The sequence below is a fragment of the Heloderma suspectum genome, chromosome 4, assembly GCF_057233095.1.
Source record: "Heloderma suspectum isolate Gila_16-S chromosome 4, 16-S_ref, whole genome shotgun sequence".
Lineage (NCBI taxonomy): Eukaryota > Metazoa > Chordata > Lepidosauria > Squamata > Helodermatidae > Heloderma > Heloderma suspectum.
In genome coordinates this window covers 257,237,992-257,264,821 of record NC_139461.1, presented here as the reverse complement: position 1 = coordinate 257,264,821, position 26,830 = coordinate 257,237,992, and the positions used below count along the sequence as shown (strand labels likewise).

General features: G+C 42.3%; 1 protein-coding gene across 17 annotated transcripts in view; it reads right to left on the bottom strand.

Annotated features, from left to right (window-relative positions):
* The window catches only part of RAP1A (RAP1A, member of RAS oncogene family), a 137,832-nt gene that overhangs the window by 42,276 nt on the left and 68,726 nt on the right, over positions 1–26,830 (bottom strand). For 16 of the 17 annotated variants that reach the window (XM_084853448.1, XM_084853447.1, XM_084853449.1 and 13 more), the window contains one exon: positions 13,239–13,309. The exons of the other annotated variant lie outside the window; for it this stretch is intronic. In XM_084853448.1, the coding sequence (XP_084709574.1) occupies positions 13,239–13,309 (71 nt within the window). The remainder of the gene's footprint in view (positions 1–13,238; positions 13,310–26,830) is intronic. 17 annotated transcript variants of the gene reach the window in all.

Sequence of the window (26,830 nt, the reverse complement as noted above, 5' to 3'; positions counted from 1 at the left end):
GGCGGATCTGGCCTCAAGTGAGAGAAGCTGCTCTATTATCTCAAGGAAAACTTGTGACAACTGGTACCAAACTCTTCCAAATTTAAAAAAACTGGTATTGACCTTCCTCCTCCCAGCTTTCTTAACCCACATCCCTGTGCTGCCATTCCAGGATTGGGGTTTCTTAAGAAAAAAGCTTGATGCCTGACTAGGCAGCACAGATACACAATCCAGTGGGTCAAATCTAATCCATCTGTGGCAGTAGTTCCTTTTAGCTGCACATATAGATGTCTGAACACCGATAATGGCCACAAATGCAATTGCTCAAGTGTTTCAGTGGTGTTCTAGTCTGTGTGTCATTTAGTTGGTAGGTCATGAGGAGGATAACAATTCTCTGCTTGTGCAGGCATTTGAGTCAACCGTTCTGCCAATTACTCTGCTGGCTGGCAGCTATGGAAAGAGCACTGAAGTTCTGAACAATGACAACATTGGTTCTTCTTGAAAGAATGGCTTGCAAAGGCATCTTTTGAATAGCTGTCTGTCTAGCTTGACATTGTGGTGTACACAGGATGTAGTATTGGGGACCGGGAAGTCAGGAGGCCCACTCTTGGCCAGGGAGACACCTTGGGAGAAAATGTGTCACGTATCTAGTAACTGAGCCCGACCATCAGTAAAAACGAGACAACTATCCAAGCAGATAGTAAAAGCATTCTGCTAACAGATAGGAATTTTGGATGACTTTTACTGCTAGACAAGTCTGAGAATTTATTTATTTTAACAAACTGCCAGACTTGCTCATTGATAGAGGGTTTAAATCCAGGCTTCACTATAAAAATCTAGGCGACAAAACACATCTGTGGAAATCATAAGCACCAACGGCAATGAACTTAAGACACCCTCACCGAGGGAGTTCCCAAACGTTAGACTGCTGAGAGTTCAGAGGCAAAGCCTGAGGACAGGATCCAAACAAATCTGAACCTAGCTGTGCGTGCCCAAGACGGCTTCAACAGCACAGAGATCCCCCATTCATTTTTTAAAAGCCTGCCTAGGCAAGCTCTAGACCCTGGCCATGCCTTCACTAACCTCTGTATCACTGCTTGTATTTGCATTAGCATAGATCCGAATCCAACTGTCAAAATTTGCCCAACGGGCTGCCGTTTCAGATCTGCACTGCAACCAGGGCTAGATCTAAGGTACTGCTTTACAGCGGAATTGAAGTGCACTGATAACTTTTGGGGCATGTTGGACATTATTTATACCACTATCATTGTGTTATTTCCTGCTTTTATTTCACATTATCTAAAATAGGAGGCACATTTTTTAGAAAGTTGTTGCAGAATTCCTTTCATTCAGGGACAGCCTAAGACATTTTACTTCCTGACATGAAGAACAAGATGGCAACCCCCCCCCCCCATTCCATGCACAGAAGCCATCTGGAAAGGCAACTGAATATTACTTCAAACACTAGTGTTGGAAAAGCATCCTCCACCACACCTGAAGACAGCAGGCTAGCTTAGGGGACACAGGGCAGGCTGCTTGGCACACAGCTCTTTCTTCCAACATCTTGTTGCCACCGCCCAGTATCTGCCACCTGAAGCGCCCAGCCCTGTTGTCATTTAAAAAGAAATGGGAGTGTGACAGAAACAACATGCTATGAAGGTATGACCCAACCTGGTGCCCTCCAGATGTGTTGGACTGCAACTCATAATTCCCACCCAGCTGATCTACAACATGCAACTGGTAACACTGGTGCCATACTAAGCCAACCACTGATCTGATGGAGTCAGGCATCGCTTTTGCACTTGCAACTCTCAGCTTTGGCTCCCGTATGTGCAGAATACCACCACCTGGCCTCATTTCCGCCCAGGGATGTCGGAAAGTTTAATTAAGCAATTGCTATAAAGCTTTTGGCAGAAATGACAAACATCATTACAAGAGCAGGTGCAGAATGCTCAAGCATGTCCACCGCGTTCAGGCAGAACTGCCAGGGAGCCTGGCTGAGGTACTTGACAGTGTCAACTCAGTTATTCTGGAAGGTCTTCAGCCTGGCCATCCCTTTCTTTTGTTTACTTTCCGGGAATGCAGAGGATTCTTTGGCCATCCAACTGCAAAATGCTTCCCAGGTTTAGCTGGGTCACATTAGCATGGGGTAAGCAACATAGTCCCTGCAACACCAGAAACACCCAACCACTTCGACCTAGTCTGTCAGAAACACATTTAAGCTCTTGCTGGTTGGACTTTAGACAGGATTGCCAGGAACTTTCAGGGGAGGCAGCAGAACATAGTTCTCTCTTTATCCCATGCCTCTCTTTTCCCAATATCAGCAGAGTCCTTGAATGGTGCATATTTGGGAAAAGCCATAATACAGAATCTGCACCTCACTATAAACTCAGATGGTTCAGTGTAGTTCCCATCAATCTCTATATAACTGCATAACACTATCTAAACAGGAAATACTAGAGTTATGTGGACAAAAGGTCAAAGGGCTTGGTGATTCAAAAGGAGGGGGGAAACTATCCAAGGACACCAAAACTGCAACTGAAAAGACACTTTGCTAAGTCCTAGCAGAACAAACTCAAAAGTGGCAAGCATTTTCCCAGTACACAACTAATTCAACTTGGTTCTATGGCATAACAAATTCCAGAGGGGTACCCAGGTTATTCTGTAGGAGTCTCATGGTACCATAAAGTCTAACAAATATATTATGGCATAAGCTTTCATGGAACCACACCTACTTCCTCAGATGACTGAGACGAATTTGTTTTGAAAAGCCTCTTTTGTTATTAAGGAACCAAGACTCAAGGGCAGCTGTACCCAACCGGGTGCCATCCTGATGTATTAGTTACAACATCCATCATCCTGAGCTAGCATGGCCAATGGGAGTTGTAGTCCAACACTTCTGGAGAGCACCAGGTTGGGGAAGGCAGCTCTAGGGCAACAACACATGCAATACACTGGGTTGAAAGGGGGACATGTTAACTGGACAAATATCCTCCCCTTCCACAATAGAATTTCTGGTACAAACACATTATCAGGGCCAGCCCAAGACATTTTGCTGCCTAAGGTGAAGGACAAGATGGCACCCTTTTTATACCATGTACAAAAGCTGACTGGACTGGCAAATGAATCTATCTTCCACGCTGACAATGGGACAATGTTCTCCACTGAACTTGAAGACAGCAGGCGAACATACAAGGAGCAGAGTAGGCTGCAAGGCACACCGTTTCCTCCTTGAACACCTTGCTACAGTCTCCCAGCATCTGCTGCCTCAGGCGGCTGCCTCAGGCGGCTGCCTCACCCTGCCTAACAGTAGGGCCAGCCCTGCACACTAAGCATGAAAGATAAGGGTTGGGCCATGGCAGACTAATCTAGAGTGATCAATAAACACTTAAGCCAGAACTTATCAAATAGGAAATATCCTTTGCTGGGCAAATTACAGTTCTAGTCTTTTCAGTGGCTGCTCCTAGGCTCTGGAACTCCCTGCCAAGAGGCTTGGTTGGCTCCTTATTTCTTATCCTTCTGCCAGTGGGCATAGGCATTTTTATTTAGGCAGACCTTTGGCATGCAAGCTGATTTGTTGCTATAGGAGGTTTTAACTGGTTGGGTGCTGTCTACTTCTTTCTGTTGCTGTGTTTTAATTGATTTATGTTCTGCTTTTATCTGTATTTTAATATTGTTAGCCACCTTTTTGGCGGAAAGGTAGAATATAAATTTGATAAATAAATAAAATAATAGACAAGGGCCTGACCATCGCAGACTCTTCCCTACTTAAAGTAACATTCTGAGGGCTCATGTCTGCAGAAAAAATTCTGAAAATGGATTGAAAACCAGAAGTTGAATGAAGGGAACTGAACTCAAACATTTAAGGATCCTGGGTTTGCCAAATCCAAGCCAAACAGCATAACTAAAGTCAGTCCCTTAAGTTTGATCATGCTCATACGTTAGTCTCACTTAAAATGGCTGAAAATCCACTTTAACACTTAAAGCCAAAATACATCACTTATTACAGATGTTGTGATAAAATACTGCACTATCCAATGGTCATAGAAAATGCCTTCTGCCTCCCACACCAATGCTTCATCCCATTTCCCAGCCTCTCTTGTTGCTGTATCCTTATATACAGTACGTTCCTTGGCAAGATAGGGTTTCATTGTAAAATTGGGATCTTAACCAGAGTTAAGGTATTAAACCATGGTTAGCACCAGCCATGGTTAAGTGTTATGCTTGAGTTATGCTCACTATAAGCAGGGCTGGACACAGACACACGGACACACACACACACATACACAGAATGTTTATAAGCAACCCTGGACCCTGAACATACATAAATGCAAATATATATTCAGATAATGATAAGAGCCTGTGAATGACAGAAAGCTTTGGTTTGTTGTTCAAAGTATGAACTTGTTCTTAATTGATAGCATTTTATCACTTCCGCTATTCTAGTTTCAGCCAATTTTCTTTGCTTACTAACATACAGGTTTAGATCCCTCAAATTTAATAGCACATGACAAGCAGTAAACCTGCATCACAGATGGCATAAGAGAGAATTTGGTGCACCCAGGAAGGCATCTCTTGTGGCTGTCTGTCTAGAGGCAAGAGATGCCTACATCTTTATACAATGATTAACTTGACAACAATGAAAAGGCTCACAGTTAGCATGCAATGTATTTTCCTGAGCAACTTCTCTAGGTGTGCACAAATAAAGAGAGCAGTATTTACATGCACTTTGGGTTAAAAGTTTTGGCCCTTGTTATGTGTGTCTATTCTTCTACTTGAACACTTCTCTGAGTAAGCAACAGTCACTTCCTTCATTTTGGTTACTGCTCTGTACTGGAAATAGAGGAGGGGAAGGCTTAACTGTGGACATACCAGAAAGGGAAATACCAGACACGATGTTCTATATTCAAGCTTTAAGAGAATCTAAACATTATACAGGAAGTATAAATTAAGCTTATTTTAAGCAAATTCTTTGCCACAGAGCAACTGTAAAAAAGGCAATGCAATCGAATACTGAGATATAGATTAAGCTGTGACTCTCCATCTTTATGAGCTTATCCACAGATGTTTGTGTGGGGGAGGGAGGGGGAGATCCTAAGGGATAAGTACAAGGCTGCCTTAATTTTTGCGCATCCGTCTGCTTCTTCTTTCAGCCACAGCACAAATGACCCTAGCTATTTAGGATTAATCTTGGTTTATGTGGGATGCATAAAACAGCATCCAAGTGTCTTAAATAACCCATGAAATTTGTGCAAGAATACATTTTTGAACTACATTATACACACAATGCTAAAGATTACTGCCATAGGCTCGGGTCACAAAAAACCCAAGCCATGGTTAAGAATGCTTAGCTAGGGTTTGATGTGGTGAATAAATTGACAAAACATGGTTTGAGATCAGCCAGCAAACAAGAATCCATGGCCTGAGGTGGGTTTTAAAACCATGCCTTGTGATACTATGGTATAGCTGCTATTGCATGTTGTCTGGATTGACAAACCATAGTTGTGGTTGTTGCTCCACCTCAAGAGGCCACTTGACCTAGTGACTGGAGTGCTGAACAGAAGAAAAAAGCAGGTAAACAATTCTAAGACACTAAGCGTCTATACATTTGGAAGCTCAAACCATGGTTTAGCATAGTGTCTAAACTGAGCCATATAGACTGTATCTGGACCATCATCTCTCAGCTTAATAAGCTCAGCCATGGGCAAGTCTTGTGCCTGTACATACATCCCTCACATACAGCTGCAATAATCCAGGAAGTCTTCAATTAACAGTAGTTTCCTGCTACATCGGAACCAAGAAATAAGAACTCTGTCTGGAACAAGCTAGGATCTTAAACCATGGTTTGAAGCTGGTTTAAGATCTTGGCTTGTTCCAAACCTGGTAACCCTAGTTTCCTGACTTGTATGTAATGGGGAACTATCGTTCACTGAAGATTGCCAGTGTTAATAACTGTACGTCAAGAAGGGAGGAGGAAAAGGGCTGCATTTGCAGCAGTACTGGCTCCAGGATTTTATGGCCTTTGGACAAGACACCCTCAATTGGCCCCCTCCCTCAATAAGTCTATGTTCTCACTGCCATTTTCCTCACCTGCTGGTCTTCCTTCTCCTGCTCCTCCTCTTCGCTACCACTTGCTTGCTTGACAGGCAGAGAACCAGTGGCATCTACCGGCCCACAGTTGTCTGGGCCAAAGCAAGAGGCAGATAAGCAAGCAGGTTGCAATGATGAACAGGAGGAGCAACTCCAGGGGGCTCTTATCAGTGGGCCCCTACTGGGGTGTGGGCCCTTGGCAGGTGCCCAACCATGCCTACCCTTGACACCAGTGCTGATTTGCAGGAAGACTCATTCATATCTCACATTATTAAGCCAAACACAGCCATAGTATCCTTGCCAGGCTGCCATCTCAAATATTACATCAGTTGCACAATCAACTGTAAGCCAAAAGTGACTAGGAATAAGTATATGAACATAGGAATAGCCTCAGCTTAGCCAATAAGACTTTGCCCATTCATATCAAATCAATACAAGAGCCAAGTCTCTCATTTATATAACGTTTAAAACTCGCATTGGTTAAATTAGGTCTCTTATTGGCTAGCCATTGGAGGCCTGAGCCAGACTCTATGCCAGTTTTATACAACCCCATTTTAGATGGACTGCACAGCTCATAAAACAATTATCGTTCCCACCCCAAGGACCCTACTGGAAGTGAGAATACAAGTTTATTTATTGCTCAGGCTAAAAAAAATGGCACCCTCGGGGTGAGAAGCTACAAGCTGTTTACTGATTGTTGTTTGTTGTTGTTTATTCGGTCAGTCACTTCCGACTCTTCGTGACTTCATGGACCAGCCCACGCCAGAGCTTCCTCTCAGCTGTCACCACCCCCAGCTCCCCCAAGGTCGAGTCCGTCACCTCCAGAATATCATCCATCCACCTTGCCCTTGGTCGGCCCCTCTTCCTTTTGCCTTCCACTTTCCCTAGCATCAGCGTCTTCTCCAGGCTATCCTGTCTAGGGATGAACGAAAGGTACTTACCTTTCGCGGATTATGTTTATGGTTGGGGGGGAGGCGTTCCGTCCCTCCCCCCAGAATCCTCGCCGGGGGGGAGGTGCTCCGTTCCTCCCCCCCCCCCCGGAATCCTGGCCGGCCGGCTGTGCTCCGCAGGGATTCTGCGGAGCCGCCGGCCGGCTCTGCCAGCAGCCGGACATCCGGCCACTGGCTAGCAGGGACGCAAATGGCGGCGGCCATAGCCGCCGCCGTTTGCGTCCCTGCAGTCAGCCGTGATAGGCTATGTAAATGTTTACGTAGCCTATCACGGCTGACTTTAAAAAAAAAATGTGCGTACGCAAATGGCAGCGGCCGTTCCTTATTTTGGCACGTCTTAGTCTACGTAAACATTTACGTAGACTAAGACGGCAAAAATAAGGGGAACGCAAATAGCGTAGACGCTACGCTATTTGCGTTCCCCTTATTTTCGCTGTCTTAGTCTATGTAAATGTTTACATAGACTAAGACGTGCCAAAATTAGGAATGCAAATGGCGGCGGCCATGGCCGCCGCCATTTGCGTACGCGCTTTTTTTTATTTTTTAAAAAGTCAGCCGTGATAGGCTACGTAAACATTTACGTAGCCTATCACAGTTTTTTTTTTTTTTAAACCTAGCCGTGATAGGCTACGTAAATCTTTATGTAGCCTATCACGTTTTGTTTTTTTTTTTTAACTGGAAATGGCAGCAGCGGCAACCGGTCGGAAGACCAGCCGCCGCAGCCACCGCCACCGCCACCGCCCCGCTGCCACAGCCGCCGCCAGGAAGATCCACCCAAGGTAAGTCTCGTCCCGGGGGGGGGGGGTGGCGGGGGGGTGGCAGGCCATTCTGCCACTGATTTCGGGGGGCCGAATGCGCTGGCATTTGGCCTCCCCGAGATCCGTGGCGGAATTTTCGTACAGCCCTAATCCTGTCTTCTCATGATGTGGCCAAAGTACTTCAGTTCTGCCTTTAATGTCATTCCCTCAAGTGAGCAGTCTGGCTTTATTTCCTGGAGGATGGACTGGTTTGATCTTCTTGCAGTCCAAGGCACTCTCAGAATTTTCCTCCAGCACCACAGTTCAAAAGCATCTATCTTCCTTTGCGCAGCCTTCCTTATGGTCCAGCTCTTGCAGCCATAGGTGACTACAGGGAATACCATTGCTTGAACTATGTGGACCTTTGTTGTCAGTGTCAGTCTCTGCTCTTCACTATTTTATCAAGATTTGTCATTGCTGTCCTCCCAAGAAGTAAACATCTTCTGATTTCCTGGCTGCAGTCAGCGTCTGCAGTCATCTTTGCGCCTAGAAAGACAAAGTCTGTCATTGCCTCCACGTTTTCTCCCTCTATTTGCCAGTTCTCAATCAAGCTGGTTGCCATAATCTTGGGTTTTTTTAGGTTTAACTGCAACCCAGCTTTTGCACTTTCTTCTTTCACCGTCATCATGAGGTTCCTCAGCTCCTCCTCACTTTCAGCCATCAATGTGGTATCATCTGCATATCTGAGATTGTTAATGTTTCTTCCAGTGATTTTAACTCCAGCCTTGGCTTCACCCAGCCCATGAATTTAATACACTTTTTGGAAATTCGAAGATCCAACATGAATTTTTGAGCTAGAAAGGCTGGCCAAAGTGCAATACATTCTATTAAAGATTCTATCTTATAAAAGAGTCCCCATACACTATAATTGTGTAGGAACTGAATAACTCCAAACATCTTCAGAGCACTGAGTCAACTTTCAGCCTTGGGATATAGGTCAGTGTCACTCATTTTGTCTTGAATAAATACATGCACAAAAAGTTAAGTAGTTTGCCTAAGGCCATGCTGGCAGAGCCTGCACTGAAACTTCAGAAATGGACTAGTCAGCAAGAGCCAGTATGGCTCAGAAATTTATTTTAGAAATGTGCTTACTGCATTTTTAAGCGTCCCAATAACAAAAGGTTCTCTGGGCGGGTTGCGATAAAAGTTAAAACCATCAAATACACAACTAAGATCATAAAACTGTCAAAACTAATAAAGCATGAAACCCGCAACAGACAGTGAAATCAATATAGCAAACTTATCACAGCATCGGAAATTTCAAAGACCTTGATATTTTACTAAATATCTGCAAATCACTGAAAGTTTTTAAGATCAGAAGATTAACAGTACAATTCTATCCACATCTATTCAGAAGTATATCTGATTGGCTTCAATGGGGCTTACTCTCAAGGAAGTGGATACAGGATTGCAGCATTAAAGGGCTGGATCTTCACCTTGCACCAAAAGACCACAACACGGGTGCCAGGTGAGCACCTCTGTGGCGGTCATAGTGCCATGCATTGCATTTGACTGGTCTAGGAGACTTGAGTTTCACCTGAACGATGAATGGCCTGACACACTGCAATTTCAGGCTGACTTCAGTAGCTACAAAATGAATATAGTGATCTACTTTAGCGTGTTTTCAGGGTGCCTTGCAGTTTTTCAGTGATATATTAAACAATATATTAAAGGAAACTTAAAGGGGGATGGGAGAAGACAAAAAAGGCTCTGGGGTATTTGGACATTAACGAAAATGTAAAGTTACAAATAAAAAAACTACTAAATATGTAAGATTTTGGAAAAGACCCACGTAGAGGTCTTAGAGCAAAAAACCTCAGTGAATTCAATTGCATGTATTTATTTAAGAAGGATATTGCATATGTCATTTCCTGATTCCTGAAATATGGATCATTCTGGCAAGACAGGGTTTTTCCTGCTTTTTGGTTTCCCCTCACCTCACTCCACCTCCATAGACGTATTTCCTCCAGGGTATCAGAACTTGCCCAAACCTGGCATGTGATGTTTTAGACATGAGATGTGTCTAATAAAAACATCCTGTGGTTGGAGTTTGGTTTATAGCGCAGGTCAAACTGATGCCCTTATTTGAGGTTCTAAAACAGGGGCAGCCTCTTTTAGCCATGACGGCCTCATGCAGGGCCAGGTTGGGGCCATGCATGTGCACACATGTAGGGGGATGGGATGGCTGGGGCAGGGGGAAGCTAAAGTCTCTTCTTTCCTTGCCCCCAGCAAGCCCAACTGCTTCAGAATGGGGTGGAGGAGGAATCAGGATCACTATCCTGGTGCTGTTAATAGCAGCATCAGAACAGCAGTCTTTTCCCTGCAGCCCAGCTGATCAGTGGTAGTGGTAGGGTTCCCCTCCCCCCCGAGCAGCATGGAGACCTGCCATGGGCTGCATGTGACCTGAGGGTTGCCCACCCTTGTTGTAATGGCATTTTTCCACAGCTTAGAATTCGCAGTGACTCTGGGCTATTTTTGTTTCCTGTGTAATGTGGACTTCTCTTCTTAACTGAATAGGCCCATCAGGAGTTATTTACCTTGACAGCACCTTTCCTACAGCACACTAGCAATTTGCTTGTGCAACATTATAATTGCTAAGTTGATCCCTGGGGGACTTATTGATGGGATGGTCCTGCCTAACGGCAGAAGGATAAACTATTTATTTATAAAGACATCTCTGTACCTCCTTTTAGCCCTTAAAATAAAGTTTACAAAACAAAATATCACAAAATCAAACAGAGAACACACAAAGCATTAAAATGACACCAATTTAAAACATTCAATTTCAAATTAAAAACCATTAAAAGCCAAGTAGATTTAAAATGTTTTCGCTGCCTGCCTAAAAGTGATCAGAAATGGGGTTAGCCTAACCACCCTTTTGAAGAAATTCCATAATCAGGGTGCTGCCACAGAAAAGGCCATGTCTTGTGTTCCCACCAACCAAGACTCTTTTGGTGGTATGACATACAACAGGGCCTCAGAATCACACTTTATAGGGCAGATTCATATAGGAGGAGATAGTCTTTCAATATCCTGGCCCTCAGCCATTTAGGGCTTTATTGAAGAGTACTCTTGACTAGATGGTGTTTTCATTCCTTCTAGTGTTGTGATTTTATAAATAGCCATTGTAATAAAAAAAAAACCCACTAAGCTGCTCAGCAATCTGAATTGTAATAATTTGCATGTAGCTAGTGAATCCCACTCTAGATCCCAGGCAGGTGCATCACTGCAGGCTGGCTTACTGCCAAAGTTCACTCATTTAATACCAAAACATTGGATCTATGAGCTATATACCAAATTTTAAAATCAGCCAATATTCACCCCAGGAATCCTTTTCCTCAGGCATACCTCATGCATGGGTATGTTGTAACCATATTCCAAATTGTGTAAAGGCAATTGGAGTATGCCCATCTTCCTCACCTTTAATTTACTACTGAGTCAGCAATAATCTGCATTAGGTACAAAGACACAGCTGAACATTCAGATAAGGCAGGAAGAAGTCAGTCTGACATCAATCAGGAACCAGTCAGTCTCACATCAATCCCTGGGAAAATTCTGGAGCAGATCATAAAGCAATCCATCTGGGAGCACCTTGACAACAATGCCGTGATTACTCGAAGCCAACATGGATTTGTCAAAAACAAGTCCTGCCAGACAAATCTGATCTCATTTTTTGATCAAGTAACCTCCCTTGTAGACCGTGGGAATGCTGTAGACATCATATACCTCGACTTCAGCAAAGCTTTCGACAAAGTGCCCCATGATATCCTGATGAGCAAACTAGCTCGAAGTAGGCTAGATGCAACAACGATCCGGTGGATCCACAGTTGGCTACAGAATCGGACTCAAACAGTGCTTATCAATGGGACCTTCTCAAGCTGGGGAGAGGTAACGAGTGGGGTACCGCAGGGCTCAGTCCTGGGCCCAGTGCTCTTCAACATTTTTATTAATGACTTGGAGGAGGAGGTGCAGGGAATGCTGATCAAATTTGCAGATGACACAAAATTGGGAGGGATAGCTAATACTTTGGAAGACAGAAACAAAATTCAAAGTTTTCTGGATAGACTGGAACGCTGGGCAGAAAACAACAGAATGACATTTAATAGGGACAAATGCCAAGTTCTGCACCTAGGAAAAAGAAACCAAATGCACAGTTACAAGATGGGGGATACGTGGCTCAACCACACTACGAGCGAGAAGGATCTTGGAATTGTTGTCGATCACAAGATATGAGCCAACAATGTGATGTGGCTGCAAAAAAGGCAAATGCTCTTTTGGGCTGCATTCATAGAAGCATCGCTTCCAAATCCCGGGAAGTACTAGTTCCCCTCTACTCAGCGCTGGTTAGGCCTCATCTGGAGTACTGTGTCCAGTTCTGGGCACCACACTTTAAGAAGGATGCAGACAAACTGGAGAGGGTTCAGAGGAGGGCAACAAAGATGATCAGGGGACTGGAAACAAAGCCCTATGAAGAGAGACTGAAAGAACTGGGCATGTTTAGCCTTGAGAAGAGAAGACTGAGGGGAGATATGATAGCACTCTTCAAGTACTTGAAAGGTTGTCACAGAGAAGAAGGCCAGGATCTCTTCTTGATCATCCCAGAGTGCAGGACACGGAATAATGGGCTCAAGTTACAGGAAGCCAGATTCCGGCTGAACATCAGGAAAAACTTCCTGAGTGTCAGAGCAATACGACAATGGAACCAATTACCTGGGGAGGTGGTGGGCTCTCCCACACTGGAGGCCTTCAAGACGAGGCTGGACAGCCATTTGTCGGGGATGCTCTGACTTGGATTCCTGCATTGAGCAGGGGGTTGGACTCGATGGCCTTGTAGGCCCCTTCCAACCCTACTATTCTATGATTCTATGATCTATGATTCTAAGTTGTGCTTGATGGTTATGAAATATCCATTCCACCCATCCTTATTTAAACAAGACAGTGGTGAGAGACTGAAAAACCATGAAGCACAATAACAATCTGAGCATTTGCTACCGCCCATTTAAAGACCAAAAAAATGATGTAGTAATGTGTTTCCCAGAAGGATAGTTTATATCAACTTTTGGTAATGGCAGAAAGCACATTGTTTAAAACAGGCTACTTTTTATGGGAGTGGAATAGACATTTTATAGCACATCTATTTATTTTAAGCCATCCTTCCCTTATTTCCCTGAACACACTATTTCATAAATGGAGAAGTGCCATAATTCAATGACAGAACACGTGCCTTGCATGCAAAAGTCCCAGGTCCAACCCCAGGCATCTCCAGTTAGGAAGTCTCTGACATCAGAGCTAGGAAAAGCTCTGCCCAAAGTCTTGCAAAGCTGCTCCCCATCAGAGCAGATAGTACAGGACTAGATTACCAACGATCTGACTTGGTATAAGGCAACTTCAAACATAGATATAACATGAAAATAGGTCATACCTTGGCATATAAAATCTCTCATCAGTGTTGACAGCACCTGCTAGAGGTCTTCCCGAACTCCCTTGAAGGGACTGGGAAAAAAAAGAAATTTCAGTTAAGTACTTTTAAACCTTTAAGAACACGTTTTGAAAGTGCTTATCATAATGAACAAAACAAATCTTTCCTTTACAGATTACGACTGCAGCAGTCTCATTCGAGAAACTTTGAAGACGCTTGTTCTCTCTCCCGATGGAATGAAGAAATGCTCCCCGTTACAGAGTACACATGGTCACAGGCAGCTGAATTAATCTCTCAGCAAATCAGCTTTTTAAAAGTGAATGTAAGTTTTGGATCCTAGCATTTGTATGAACTTATTAAACTCGGCAAGAGAAAACATTTGAAAATTGGAAGCCATATGTATTGCGTCAGCAAGACTCAACAGGGCAATATCACTCACTATATGATTCCATTATATGAACCTTCTGACCATGAACTATTGTCATCAGAATATTTGCATAATCAGCATTCCCCAGCCAATAAAGTAGTACACAAATTCTAGAACTAGACATTTTGTTTTGTTTTTTTCCAAATACATCACACATCCCCAGAACATGGAGCAGAATAATATCCTAGCCTTCTTTAAAACATTGATGCTATCCACAGAAGCCTACCACCTCCCACTGTACATTCTTACATTATATTAGGCTAACTGATGAACAGGCCAACATTGTTTAAAAAAACACCACTGAATGACTAATACCAGAAAACAACAGAATTTTTGCATGAGGTGTTTGATGAGTTTTGCATTGGTACTCTAAGAATTCAAATGTTCTAATTTTAATCCCCTTTATGTGGGGGGACACAATGGACATACATCAGCTAGTTTTTCTAGGGTGGTGGTGGGAACAATTCAACACACTGACTTAAAAAGCCAATACCGCACTGAAAAAATGCAGAGCAACTAGAGTCTACAACAGCTCAGTGCAGCTTCTGACTACAGCAGAGTTCAAGAATGAGTTTATAGCTATCCCAGATGACTTTACATAGAGTATATTGCTTACACATACTACTCAGCTATTTCTGTTGAGGGGGCAGAGGTCCCCAAGCTGTCCCTATTATAAAAATTCCCCTGTGATGCAAAGAATTATACCACTTTTGTACAGTACTGTCTCACAGTTTAAGCCTTTTTCCTCAGGCAAAAGGGTGCATCAGAGGTTAAGCAAGGGAAAACCTAAAGAACCAGGACTTAGCAATAATGTTAGCTGTGGATTCTATGGGCATGAAATAGTTGAAGGTACCAGTAGAAGTGACTGGTTTAAGTGCACCTTCAAGGAAAACTGCCCCCTTTCCCTGTCAAGACTAATCCATTAGTTTGAATGCATGCTACCCTGAGAGCAAGCTGGTATATCACAATTGGCACCTCTTTCTAGAGAAAAAAAGCAAGTTTCTTCACAACTCTTACATTGAAGCCTGTAGTCCTGAGTATGGAGGGGAGAAATTAGTTTAGTTCCCATTTTAGTGCAAGCTTACCTTTTGCACTTCAACATGTAAACCAAAATCCTTTGAAATTTGCACTTCACTGAATTTTGCAATGGAATTCTCCAATCAACAGTGCATACAAAAATGTGAAAATAACTTTAAAAATGCATTGTATTAGGAAAATTGCTTGCAGCAAACGGGTGCATTAGATAAAATTATGTACAAAAAAGATGTATTAGGAGAAATTCACACAAAAATGTGTACAAATTTTTATACAAACTTTTAAAAAAGCCCTCAACGTTTGGGATGAACTCAATTTAAGACTAGAAAAAGTAGAAACTGAGAGAAACTAAAATTGATACATTCGTCCATCCCTACCCCTGGATACATGGCAATTGTATATACTGTTTAACCGAGTGACAATAACATAAGAACACACACACAATCCCCATATAAGGAGAACTAAGCTGCAGCTTGTGCAAAATGCAGCAGCCAGATTGCTAACAAGGACCAGAAGGTCCGAACATATAAGACCGACTCTGGCCCACTTGCACTGGCTGCCTATATGCTTCAGAGCTCAATTCAAGGTGCTGGTTTTAACCGATAAAGCCCTACATGGCTTGGGACCACAATACTTGGCAGCACGCCTCTCCCAAAATGAACCTACCCATTCACTACATTCAGCATCTAAGGTCCTCCTCCTAGTGCCACCTCCAAGGGAAGCTCAGAAGGCAGCAACAAGGGAGAGGGCCTTCTCAGTGGTGGCCTCCCATCTGTGGAACAAGCTCCCTGATGAGGTCCGCCTGGGGCCAACATTATTATCTTTTTGGTGCCAGATTAAGACCTATCTCTTTTCCCAGGCATTTGGCAGCACATGATGAGTTTTAATCGGTCCTGGATGTGTCTTTAGTTATGATAGTTCAATGTTGTTTTTAGTTATATGTTGTTTGTGTATATTGTCTGTGTGCTTTTATGTGCTTTTTTGTAAGTGGCTTTTAAACTTTTTATATTGTATTTAATGTTTTAACTTCTGTAAACTGCCCAGAGAGATTCGGCTATGGGGCGATACAGACATGCAATAAATAAATGAATGAATAAAAAATAAATAACTACATATAGCTGCTATCTTCCCAAGCAGTACTTTTACTACAAGTCATTTTAGGGCAAAAAGATGCTCTACTGGATAGTTTTATTACCAAACAAACATTTCACAATTTCTGTCTTGCTACAGACTATTTTTCACAGACTCTCTTCAACTGTTCTCTCAATTCATTCTCTCTCTCTCTCTCCCTCTCTCTTTGTAAAGGTCTGGATGCCTGATCCTAGTTCTGTATTCTGTATCAATTGTGAAGCCCTGCCAGCTGAATTTCTATCTAGATAATTGGCTAGCTTGCTTCTGATGCCATCTCCTATTTTAAATACAATGAATTTTATTCTGTTATGCATACACACAAGAGGAAACTAATGTTTTAGCAGTCTTAGTCCACAAGATCACTGTAGCGCTTATGAGCTAAAATTAGTAGGTTTTGCTCACAGCCTGAATACCAGCACAGAATGTCTCCATTGAGAGATGACAGCCCATTAGAGGAACTGTGAAGGGCCTGGCTCCAAGCCTAAGGGAGTCTTTTGGGGACAAGGTTGGAGAAGAGAGAATGTATCCTGAGTGAGCCTCCTCCCAAGCAGCCATGGCCACGTGGCTTTATCTTGGGCAAAACAACAAGGTCTAGAGACAGCTACCCAGAATGTGTGTGTATACAGCAATCCTTTCCCTAGGCGGTTTCTGAAACTGAATGTGGCACTTCAAAAAGCTACCAGCCACAGTGTTATCAGAATATATTGGTGCAAAGACTATGCACAACTTTGCTATTCTGCAGTGATCTATCTGCTCACCACCACTCTGTAGTACTAATAGTGTGTGGATTGCTTTACAGCAAGGGTGAGGACCTGTGTGACCCTCCAGATGTTTTAGCCCACAACTCCCATCAGCCCCATCCAGTATGGCCAATAGTCAAGGATGTTAGGTGTTGTAGTCCAACAACATCTGGAGGGCCACCAATAACTCTACTTCTACAGATATGATAAGGCTTGTTTAGAAGGCTTACTATTTGTATGAACTGGACAAAAGCGATGAGGGAAGGACAATTTTATTTTTATTTATTTATTAAATTTATTAATCGCCCATCTGGCTGGTCATCCAGGCACTCTGGGCGATGTACAACATAAAATAAAACAGTTTAAAACAATAAAATTCTACAATAAAAACATTTTCTAAAATGACCTAACCCATCCCAAATGCCTGCCTGAACAACCACGTTTTTAATGCACTGCGGAAGCTCATTAAAGAGGGGGCATGACGGAGTTCCTCAGAGTGGAGGCCACCACAGAAAAGGCCCTCTCCCTCGTCCCCACCAGTCTAGCTGTCCTGGCTGATGGGACAGAGAGAAGACCATAAGGAGATGTGGATATTTCCACAATAAGGAAAGGAGATGGAAAGGACCATGTTTGGATCATCAAACCTGTAGAGCATTACAGTAAGCATGGAGCCAGGAATGCCTTTTATGTCCTGCCCTTTTCTGACCAGATTGCTTGCCCTCATCACTGTCACTTGTGAAAGGAAGGGTGGGCTTTGGTAAGCAACACAGCCTTGTCTTGACAGTTTGCTGACTTCAGCTTGCTAGCAATTCCAGCTGCACATGCCAACTCAGCACAATAGACCATTCCTCCTACTCAGATATATAGTTAAGTAGCCAATGTTGCTGCTGCTGTTGTTTTTACCAGAAAATGGTTAAGGCATAGAACAACTGCATTTCAGAGCACCAGTGGGTCCCTCTGCTACCTAAAGATGAAGCCTAGAGAACTTCTTTGCTGGGGAGCGGGGTGGGGGGGTGATAACCATGTTTTGTATTGCATCACAGTAAGGCATATGTTAGTGAGTCAGACTGTGTTCAGATGACAAGATAATCCACGATGGGTGAAATAACTCACCATGGCTTATTTAACCCATAGTTGGTTATCGTCTCATCTGTCAGGAATTTTTTAATACACGGTGGCTTATTTGGCAAAAATAAGCCATTCTGATTACCCACAGACTGCAGTAAGGGTTATTTAACCCACCATGGGTTATCGTGTCATCTGGTGCTCAGCATGGTTTGTTCCGATTGGCAAAAGAGTTGCCTAGCAAGAGCAGTCAAAACTGTTGTGGCCGCTCTGCTCCAGCCCGCAGAGCTCTTTTTCCAAGATCTGACAAGCAGCCAAGGGCACAGCCAAACAAGCACAGCCTTCCTTTTTGATGGTGCATCATAGGGTTTTGATTGTGCATCAGATGTCTCCCAACTGCGGGGGTGGGGCTGTGTGTGAAGTTTGGTCCTGATCCTGCAAACTTCCAGCACTTTAAAGCTGCCATCCCCTTGCCGGGGTGATGCTGGATGCACTGAATTAAGCCCATGTACTTCACCCCACACCTCCCCACTTTCATTGGGATATTGCGGAAGGTTGAAATGCTGCAATGTTGTCAATGGGTGAAACAGCGCCACTGCTCAGGTGGGAGGACTGCAGCAGGGAAGGGAGTGGGGCTGTGTGATTCAGTTTACACATAGTAGCTTAATAAGCTACTCACAGTAGCTTATTAGCCTGGTCGTGTGGCGGGGCATCATGGACTATTTCAAAAATAAGCTACTGTGAGTAGCTTATTGAGCCACCATGGCTAAGAGTGATGTCCGAACGTCACTTAAGAGTCCAACAAACTCCATCAAAACTGCTTGCCCCCTTCAACCGCCTAAACATTAAGCAGTCACTCTTGTGCTTACAGACTTACAGACTACTAGTATACAGAGAAAAAGGGAATTAGTATTTAGTAAGCATTGAACATATTCACATCACATCCAATGAACTGATGTACTTAAGAAGGATCTTTCTTGGATATGTTTTCTATGCCTGTGTTGAAACAAAATTGACTTTCTCTTACAAGTATACATAGTCATGGCCAAAAGCTACGCATAAGCATCATTCCATGTACACACCTTTCACAGGCTGCAAGCCAATGGCCTGGCATTAGGCTTATGCTGGAGTCCCACTCAAATCAACAGAATAAACTAGGAAGCAGCACTGCTTTGAGCTGTGCACAACCCACCTAGAACAAGCATTCATACTAGGTAAAAATGGAAACACAGTGAAGACTCTATTTTTGGGTGCATCTAACATCCATTTTCTAACTATAGGAGAGGGGGGAAGATGTGGTGGCAATGAAATAGTTACAGAAGTATACTAAGGAATATTTTCCTAAATAAATACTTTTTCTCCAACTTCCCATGATAGTTGTACAGCAATCCATTCAGACAAAACCATGCTTGCATGCATTTTTTGAGGAGAGGCAGGTTTCATACTGTGATTTGTGAAAACACATGAACAATTCAGCAGCAGTGATTATGAAACAATGGTGCTAAACAAACAAGGTAGTGTTATGGCACTGTTCCACAGATACCCTTCCTCTCAGTCCAAGAATAATGTATTCATGAAGCCAGAAACTTACTTTGTTTTAGTGCAAAGATTATCAAGTGATGCATTTTTTTATGGCACATATTAGATTTTACATTGAACCAGAAGAGAACAGCAATTGTGTAATTTATAGGAAAGTAATTTATATTAGGATTTTAGCTATTTGCATGTATTAACATAAACTTAAGACCAGGCTACTGAAATAAATTCTGTGTAGGTCTGCCCTAGACACTGACAGTACCAGAGATCAGGCCACTAGCTATAAAAAAATAAAATAGAGCATCAGTGCTCCAGGATCTATATTGATGTTGTGCTACCCATCCTAATATGGAGGAGATTACAGCTTTCAGGAAGTCCTAGAAAAAAGCCCTGGCATTTCCAGTGAAATGGATCTCTAGTAGCAGGGTTGTCTTGTCTATTTCCAGTTCATGTCACTTTCACTTCATTTTTACTCATAATTGTGTTCTGTTCAGTTTCTCTAATAAGCTATTTTAATCCTCTCAAAATATGCATTTAAATACCTTTTTAAAAATCTGTTTTGTCTCAATATGAATTTTGAAAGAAAACACATATTTAGATGAATATTTTGATTTTACCTGCCCACCTGTGAGAGTCAGGGGGGTGATTACACGTGAGACGGCCTTCTCTGCCGTGGTCCCACACCTTTGGAACAAGTTGCCGTCGGAGGTCCGCCACGCTCCATCACTGCAGGCTTTTAAGAAGGCCTTAAAAACATATTACTTTACCATTGCCTTCTCTTGATATGACTGCTCTTGTTGCTGTTACTGGTTTTATTGTTGGCTTTTATTGCTGTTTTTATTGTTTTCATCACGTTTAATATTTCAACTGTTTTAATGTATTTTATTGTTGTAAGCCACCTTGAAAGGCTTCTGCCCTGAAAGGCAGCCAAGAAATGTTTTTAATAAATAAAAATAAATCATCGAATCATTGAATAGTAGCGTTGGAAGGGGCCTGCAAGACCATCGAGGGCAACCCCCTGCTCAATGCAGGAATCCAAGTCAAAGCATCCCTGACAGATGGCTGTCCAGCTTCATCTTGAATGCCTCCAGTTTGGGAAACCCCACTACTTTCCTAGGAAATTGGTTCCATTGTCATATTACTCTAACAGTCAGGATGTTTTTCCTGATGTTCAGCCAGAATCTGGCTTCCTGTAACTTGAGCCCATTATTCTGTGTCCTGCACTCTGGGATGACGGAGACGAGATCCTGGCCTTCTTCTCAGTGACAACCTTTCAAGTACTTGAAGTGTGCTATCAAATCTCCCCTCAGTCTTCTCTTCTCAAAGCTAAACATGCCCAGTTCTTTCAGTCTCTCCTCATGGGGCAGTTTATACATCTATACAAATACATGTATAAACTGCTGAGAACTACATTGCAACAGTCAGAAAACTGCAAAACCCAGTATATATCTAGGTTCAGATCTGCTCATTAGTTTGAGATGTACAGACGAAGTGATTTTATATAGGATTTCACAAAGCATCTCTGCTCCCAGTTATAAAATTCTCTCCCCCTAGAAGCTTACCAGAAGAAGGCTGGGGTTTTAGCCATTTTTTAAAATCCATTTAAGTGGGTTCTGTAACATATGCCTCAATCTTTCAGCTAAAATCTAAATAAATATTACTTTGAATAACTTTTGAAATATTATTACAGTTTGCAAAAATAGACAGCTTTCATTAAATATTCTCAGGGCCAAGCTAGTGTGACAACATTCAGACAACTGGCAATTGCATGAATGGTATCTTTTGTTTTGTGTTTAGAGTAATAGAGGGTACAATTCAGACAAGGACCTTCGTGGGGTTAAGGGAGCTTTAACCCATTACCTCCCAATGAGGTCCTAATCCCAATTACCCCTCCTGCACCTAGTTACTCCCAAAAAACACAATTCATACCGTTTCTAATTGCATGAATGGCATCATGTCTAGTTTAGTCCTTAGACTAATAAATTTCCCTCAACTAAACACAGAATCATTTACTACTGAAGAGTCACCACTAACAAAAGAGCCTAGGTCTAAAGGCCCACAAAGACTGCCTACATCAGCAGTGAAACCCCCCTTTTAAATGGATGAAAAAAGCCAACTGACAATTTAACTGGGGTTTTTTAAAGCCTGTTTTTGCAGAAACCATAAGCATTACCTGAACACATTTATTTCAAACACTGCCTACTTTGCACAAAGAACTTGTAGGTTTGCTATTTTTATAATTTATGAAGAAAGTGAGGAAAATACAGTTCACGTTTCTGCAAATTTTGAAATTGTCTAGTAATCCAGATGATCCAGGTGTTCAAAACCAAATTGGCTCTAGACATGTAGAGCAGACTGTGTATCTCGTTCCATGATAAGATAGCATTTTACTTCTTCTGTATCTCAACATTTGGTAGGATCTCTTTTGATTATTTTTACAAAGCATAGGAACTAATGGATAACAGCTCCAAGTGGGCAAGTTAAAAAATTTGTGAAGGTAATGCTCTCTCTCTTTCAGCAATGAATTAATACAATGACAAACACAAATTTTTGATTAAAAAGGTTTAGGAGTTTGGCAAAGTAATTTTAGACAGTAAAATAATCAGATATATGTGCACCAAAATAGGCTTTCAAGAAAGGGAAACACTTTAATTGTGCAGGGGGGTGGAAGTAAAAGTGCTAAATTGAAGATGGTCTCTGAAAAGCTGAGGTGACCAAATGTTGGGGTACCAGCATTCTTCTCGTCAAGTCAGTACAATACATGGTCTTGTGGACTCAGCAATCAAAGCCTGTTCCCAGACCTTACGTAATACTATCTTACAACTTTTAAACAGTACACGTCCAACTGTGCACTTGAAAAAGCCTCAAGTGATAGTCCAAAGCGTCTAACAAATGACAGGCCTTAATGCCTAAGCCTGCAATCCTATGCATGTTTAGACAGAGAAGACTCCTACAACTCCCAGCATTCTCCAGCCAGTATGGCTGACTGGGGAATGTGGGGAGTTGTAGGAGTTTTCTCCGTCTAAACATGCATAGGATTGCAGCCTTAAAGGCCAAACTAGATCTATAACAACAGGTCTGTGTGTCTTAAAACTTGAACGATTTCTACACTCTCAGCAATCTGGTAAAATACTCTTGGCATGCACATCAAGGCAGAATAACTATCTCAGGATTGCATTCCACTATCACTTCTAATTTACCAGCAAAGACATTCAAGACACCTATTTCCAGGCCGTATTTCAGATGGCTCCCAGTTCTGGCCATTTCACTGCCAGCTCAAAGAGATTTAAACCATGGGCAATCTTCCATTATTTGTACAAAAGGTTCACACGAGTTATTTTCTTTTCAATGTCACTTCCTAACCATTTGGCCAAGCCCAGAATAACAGAAAATAATTCAGATTCCTGGATAAGTATTACTGACAACTTGCAAATCTTTATTTGCATTTTGTACTAAAATAGAAGTATAGTTCATCAGCTCTTCTCTTTAAGACACATGCAAGTGACAAGCAACAAAAGAATCAGGCCCCTACATACATTTTAAAGAAGGAAACAGCAACTATTCTCTCTTCCTACGCATCATTGCAAGATTAATGCCTAAATGGACTGCCTGCTCCTCCTCTGCTATTCAGTTATTCTGGGCCTAAAGTGGAGGATGCATCACTTTTCTGACACCTCTATTACTTAAGTTTTCCCCTCTAGTCAGACAGCTCTCTCTCTCTCTCTCTTTACAATGCCCTCTACTTCCAGAGTAGCATATTTTTTCTTCTACCAGATGTACCCCTTCTTTAACCCTCCCTTGGTTTTCAGAAGTGCACAGCTGTTTTTATTGTGCTTGCTCCTTTAAATATACCATGGCTCTGTTTGTGTCCCATCAAGGACCAAGTTTGCAATGATGCAGAACTTTAAAAATAAATAAAGTATAAGCTTCGTCCGCAAGATGTTTACATAAAAGCCCGTATAAACTGGCCTGCTCAAGTATATTCTCTATGTTTTATATTTCCATCTTAGCACTGACAGTCCTTTTTCTCATGGGAAGGGCCTTATGTCAAAAGTGAGCAGTTAAGGGACAAAGCACTACCCATTTTAGACAGCAACCCTGTTCCACACTGCACTGTACAGAGGGAGTGTCTCTAAGACATGGTAACTGAACGAACACTGCCTGCTACTGGGTGGAATGCAGGACCCGTGAGGATATAAGGCAGTCCTCAATTCTCACTTTACTGCATAGGAGCACCAAAGTCTTTTTTTAAAGGACAGAACAAAATACCATCCTTTTTGTATTTTATCTCTTGATTAGCTGTGGAATTAGACATGACAGAAGACATGCAACTGTAGTTAAACAGAGCAGGGCTGTGTCACTCTCTCTCCCCTTAGCATCTACAGGGATGAGCAGTTTGTGGCCCTCCAGATGTTTGGCCTATAACTCTTATCACCCCTAGCCAGCATAGCCAATGTGAAGAATCAGGGGAGTTGTAGGCCTCCAGATGTTTTGGCCTATACGTTGCCACCTCGGGTCTAGTAAGTTAAAAAGCACAAACTGTATGTACCCAAAGAACTCATGGCAGTATACATTTGTGGTTCACCTTCATTATGCTCACAACCACCCTGTGAGTTACGTTAAGCTAAGAGACAGTGAACAGGCCAAAGGTCACCCAGTTTGCCACCGAGCAGGGATTTGAACCGTCTGTCCAGCACTTGAACCACTACCACACTGGCTCTCCATGTAACATCACTGCACTCTAAATTTGCCTGCACCCGTTCCATTCCAAGAACTGCTGCTTCTGGAGGCAGGGAAACAAGCCACAATGAAGTCACTTCAAACATTTCAGTTTACTACCCTATGAGGTAGTAAAAGAGATGGGGGCTGGCATTTTTGGTGCATCTCTCTTTCTGCCCTAATATGTGAACACTGGAAAATGCATTTAGTGAATGCTGGGAAAATTTGTTTGATGTGCAAGTTGACAATTCAGAGTACTCACACTTAATGGGCGAGCTCTGTGCCACCATAATATAGCCAAACAAGCAAACCCCAAAAGCCTCTTCCTGGAAAAAAATCATTATGTTATTTCATTTATCATGTGGAGAAAACCGGATCTAGCTAAAAGGGCTATCCTGTTCTTGTTTGTTTGTTTGTTTGTTTCATTTCTATACCGCCCAATAGCCGAAGCTCTCTGAGCAGTTCACAAAAATTAAAACCAAAGAGCACACAATAAAACAATATAAAATATATAAAACATTAAAACCACAGCATAATAATACAACCAGAATAAAACCTAGCAGCAACACAGAGGTTTAAAATACAGATTTAAAACAGCAAAGCTAAAAGACTAGAAAGCTAAAATGCCAAAATGCCTGGGAAAATAAAAAGGTCTTCACCTGGCCCCAGAAGGAATACATTGTAGGTGCCAGGCGAACCTCACTAGGGAGATCATTCCACAGCTGGGGTGCCACAGCAGAAAAAGCCCTCCTCCTAGTAGCCATCTGCCTCACTTCCTTTGGCAGGGGTTCATGGAGAAGGGCTGCTGAGGATGATCTTAAGGTCTGGGCAGGCACATATGGGAGGAGTTCTCTCCCAGGAATGGCTGCCTGATAAAGTTCTTGATAAAGGAGAGGGAAGTTAGAGTAAAGGCAGATTTAATTAATTAGTTCATTAGATTTATACCCTGCCATTCCTCCAAAGAGCCCAAGGCGGCATGCATGATCCTCCTCCTCTCCTCACAACTCTGTGAGCTAGGCTAGACTGAGTCAATGACTGGCCCAAAGTTCCCCAGTAAACTTCATGGCTGAGTGAGGACTAGAGTCCCAATCCAACATTCTAACCACTATGCCATACTGGCTCTCTTACCAGTAACTGATGTTCTTCGCGTGGTCACCTGCTCAGTCACAGTTTTGAGTCTATGCAAGCCCAAATCCCATTGATACCATGAAGATACCATAAAGAAGAAAATTCATCTCTATTTCTTAAAAAATACAGTTACCTAGGTAAAAGTTGTTCAACTTTCCCATTTTGCCTTGCATGTGTACATTCAAAGTATACACTCTCAGATGAGAAACAGCACAATCCTACACATGTCTATTCAGAAGTACATCCCACTGAATTCAATAGAACTTACTCCCAGGTAAGTGTGTATAGGACTGCAGCCTAAGTTATTAAAATCAGTGAAGAAGAATCCATGCGGGGAGGTGTTTCAGATCAGATGGATTTGCAAGGGACACAATGCTTGACTGAAACAACTCTGGCAGTGGTAATGATAATGACAGGATTTTTATTTGATAATTAATTCTTGCAGCCCATGCCAAACTGCAGCTGGCATAGTTACTGTTGGCAGAAACATGTACGATTAAAAGATCAGGTTAGCTGATTTTCATAAACTCCAACTAGCTGTGAAGAGATTTTGCACTGTATATTTCTTTTGGTTTCCAAAGTAGGTTGAAGGATCAGGAAGTTGTGTATTTATTATTGCATTTATATCCCACCTTTTTTCCTCTTGCAAGGAACCCAAGGCAGCTTACATTATCCTCCTCCTCTCCATTTTATCCTCACAACAACAACCCTGTGAGGTAGGTTGGGCTGAGAGTGTGTGACTGGTCCAAAGTCACCCAGTGAGCTTCCATGGCCGAGTGGGGACTAGAAGCCAGATCTCCCAGCTCCCAGTCCAACACTCTTGCCACTACACCACACTGGCTCCCAGTGTATGATACAGTAGGTAGAAGTTGTGTGTGCATGTATGAGAGAGATTTAAATGTTTCATTCTATATGGATGTTTCCAGTTTTGTGAGGAAAAGCATGAAGCACGATGAATCTTTACTTCTTCCTACTTCTCAAACAATGGCAAAAAAGACAAAAGAAATTAAGAGTCACATAACTGTTGAAATACTCATTTCAACGAGTCATAATTTGGAAACAATTCATATACAATTGTTTTATGAACTGAGCCTTACCAAAGAATGTTCAGGATTTAGCATGACACCCGAATCATAAGACATGCACTTAAAAATTGCACATCTGCAACACCTTGAGAAACTAAGTGATTTATAGGCATTATATGAGTGTCAAAGACTGCCTGGTCCAGCTAGAAAGCTTCATTATTATATACCTTGTGCAGAAACTAAAAATGACATTTCAAAAGTTGCCAAAGCTTGAGAGAACTGCTAGCGACAGTGCTATGGAAAGAGCTAAATTGGGGCTTTTGATCTTGTAATAATAGTACCACTCCATTCTGTTTATAGACCTCCTCCACAAACTTTTACTAAAAATATGCTTCAGTGTTCAGGATCCAAGGATACTTTACGCTAACAATGAAGTCACATGTCATCAACATGAAAAAGCTTTCTGATCCCACATCACACAGGACCTCAGCAGCAGCCACCTATGGAAGGGAACTTATCTATTCTAAAGTGCCAATGAGAACTTGAGAAAACTCACTATTTCTGCCATCTGTGTTTTTAAATATAGGATATCAACACTATTAATTTATTATTTACGAGATTTATATACTGCTGTACATCCAATAAAATATCTGAGTGGTGAACAATAAAAAGGGGGAAATAATAACAGGCAGGGAGTTCTATAAAGAGGGAGCAGGTCCATGCGGAACTACCTGCAGTGCCTCAAATGAATTCCTGACTATGCACTCATAATAACTGTGGGTCAAAACA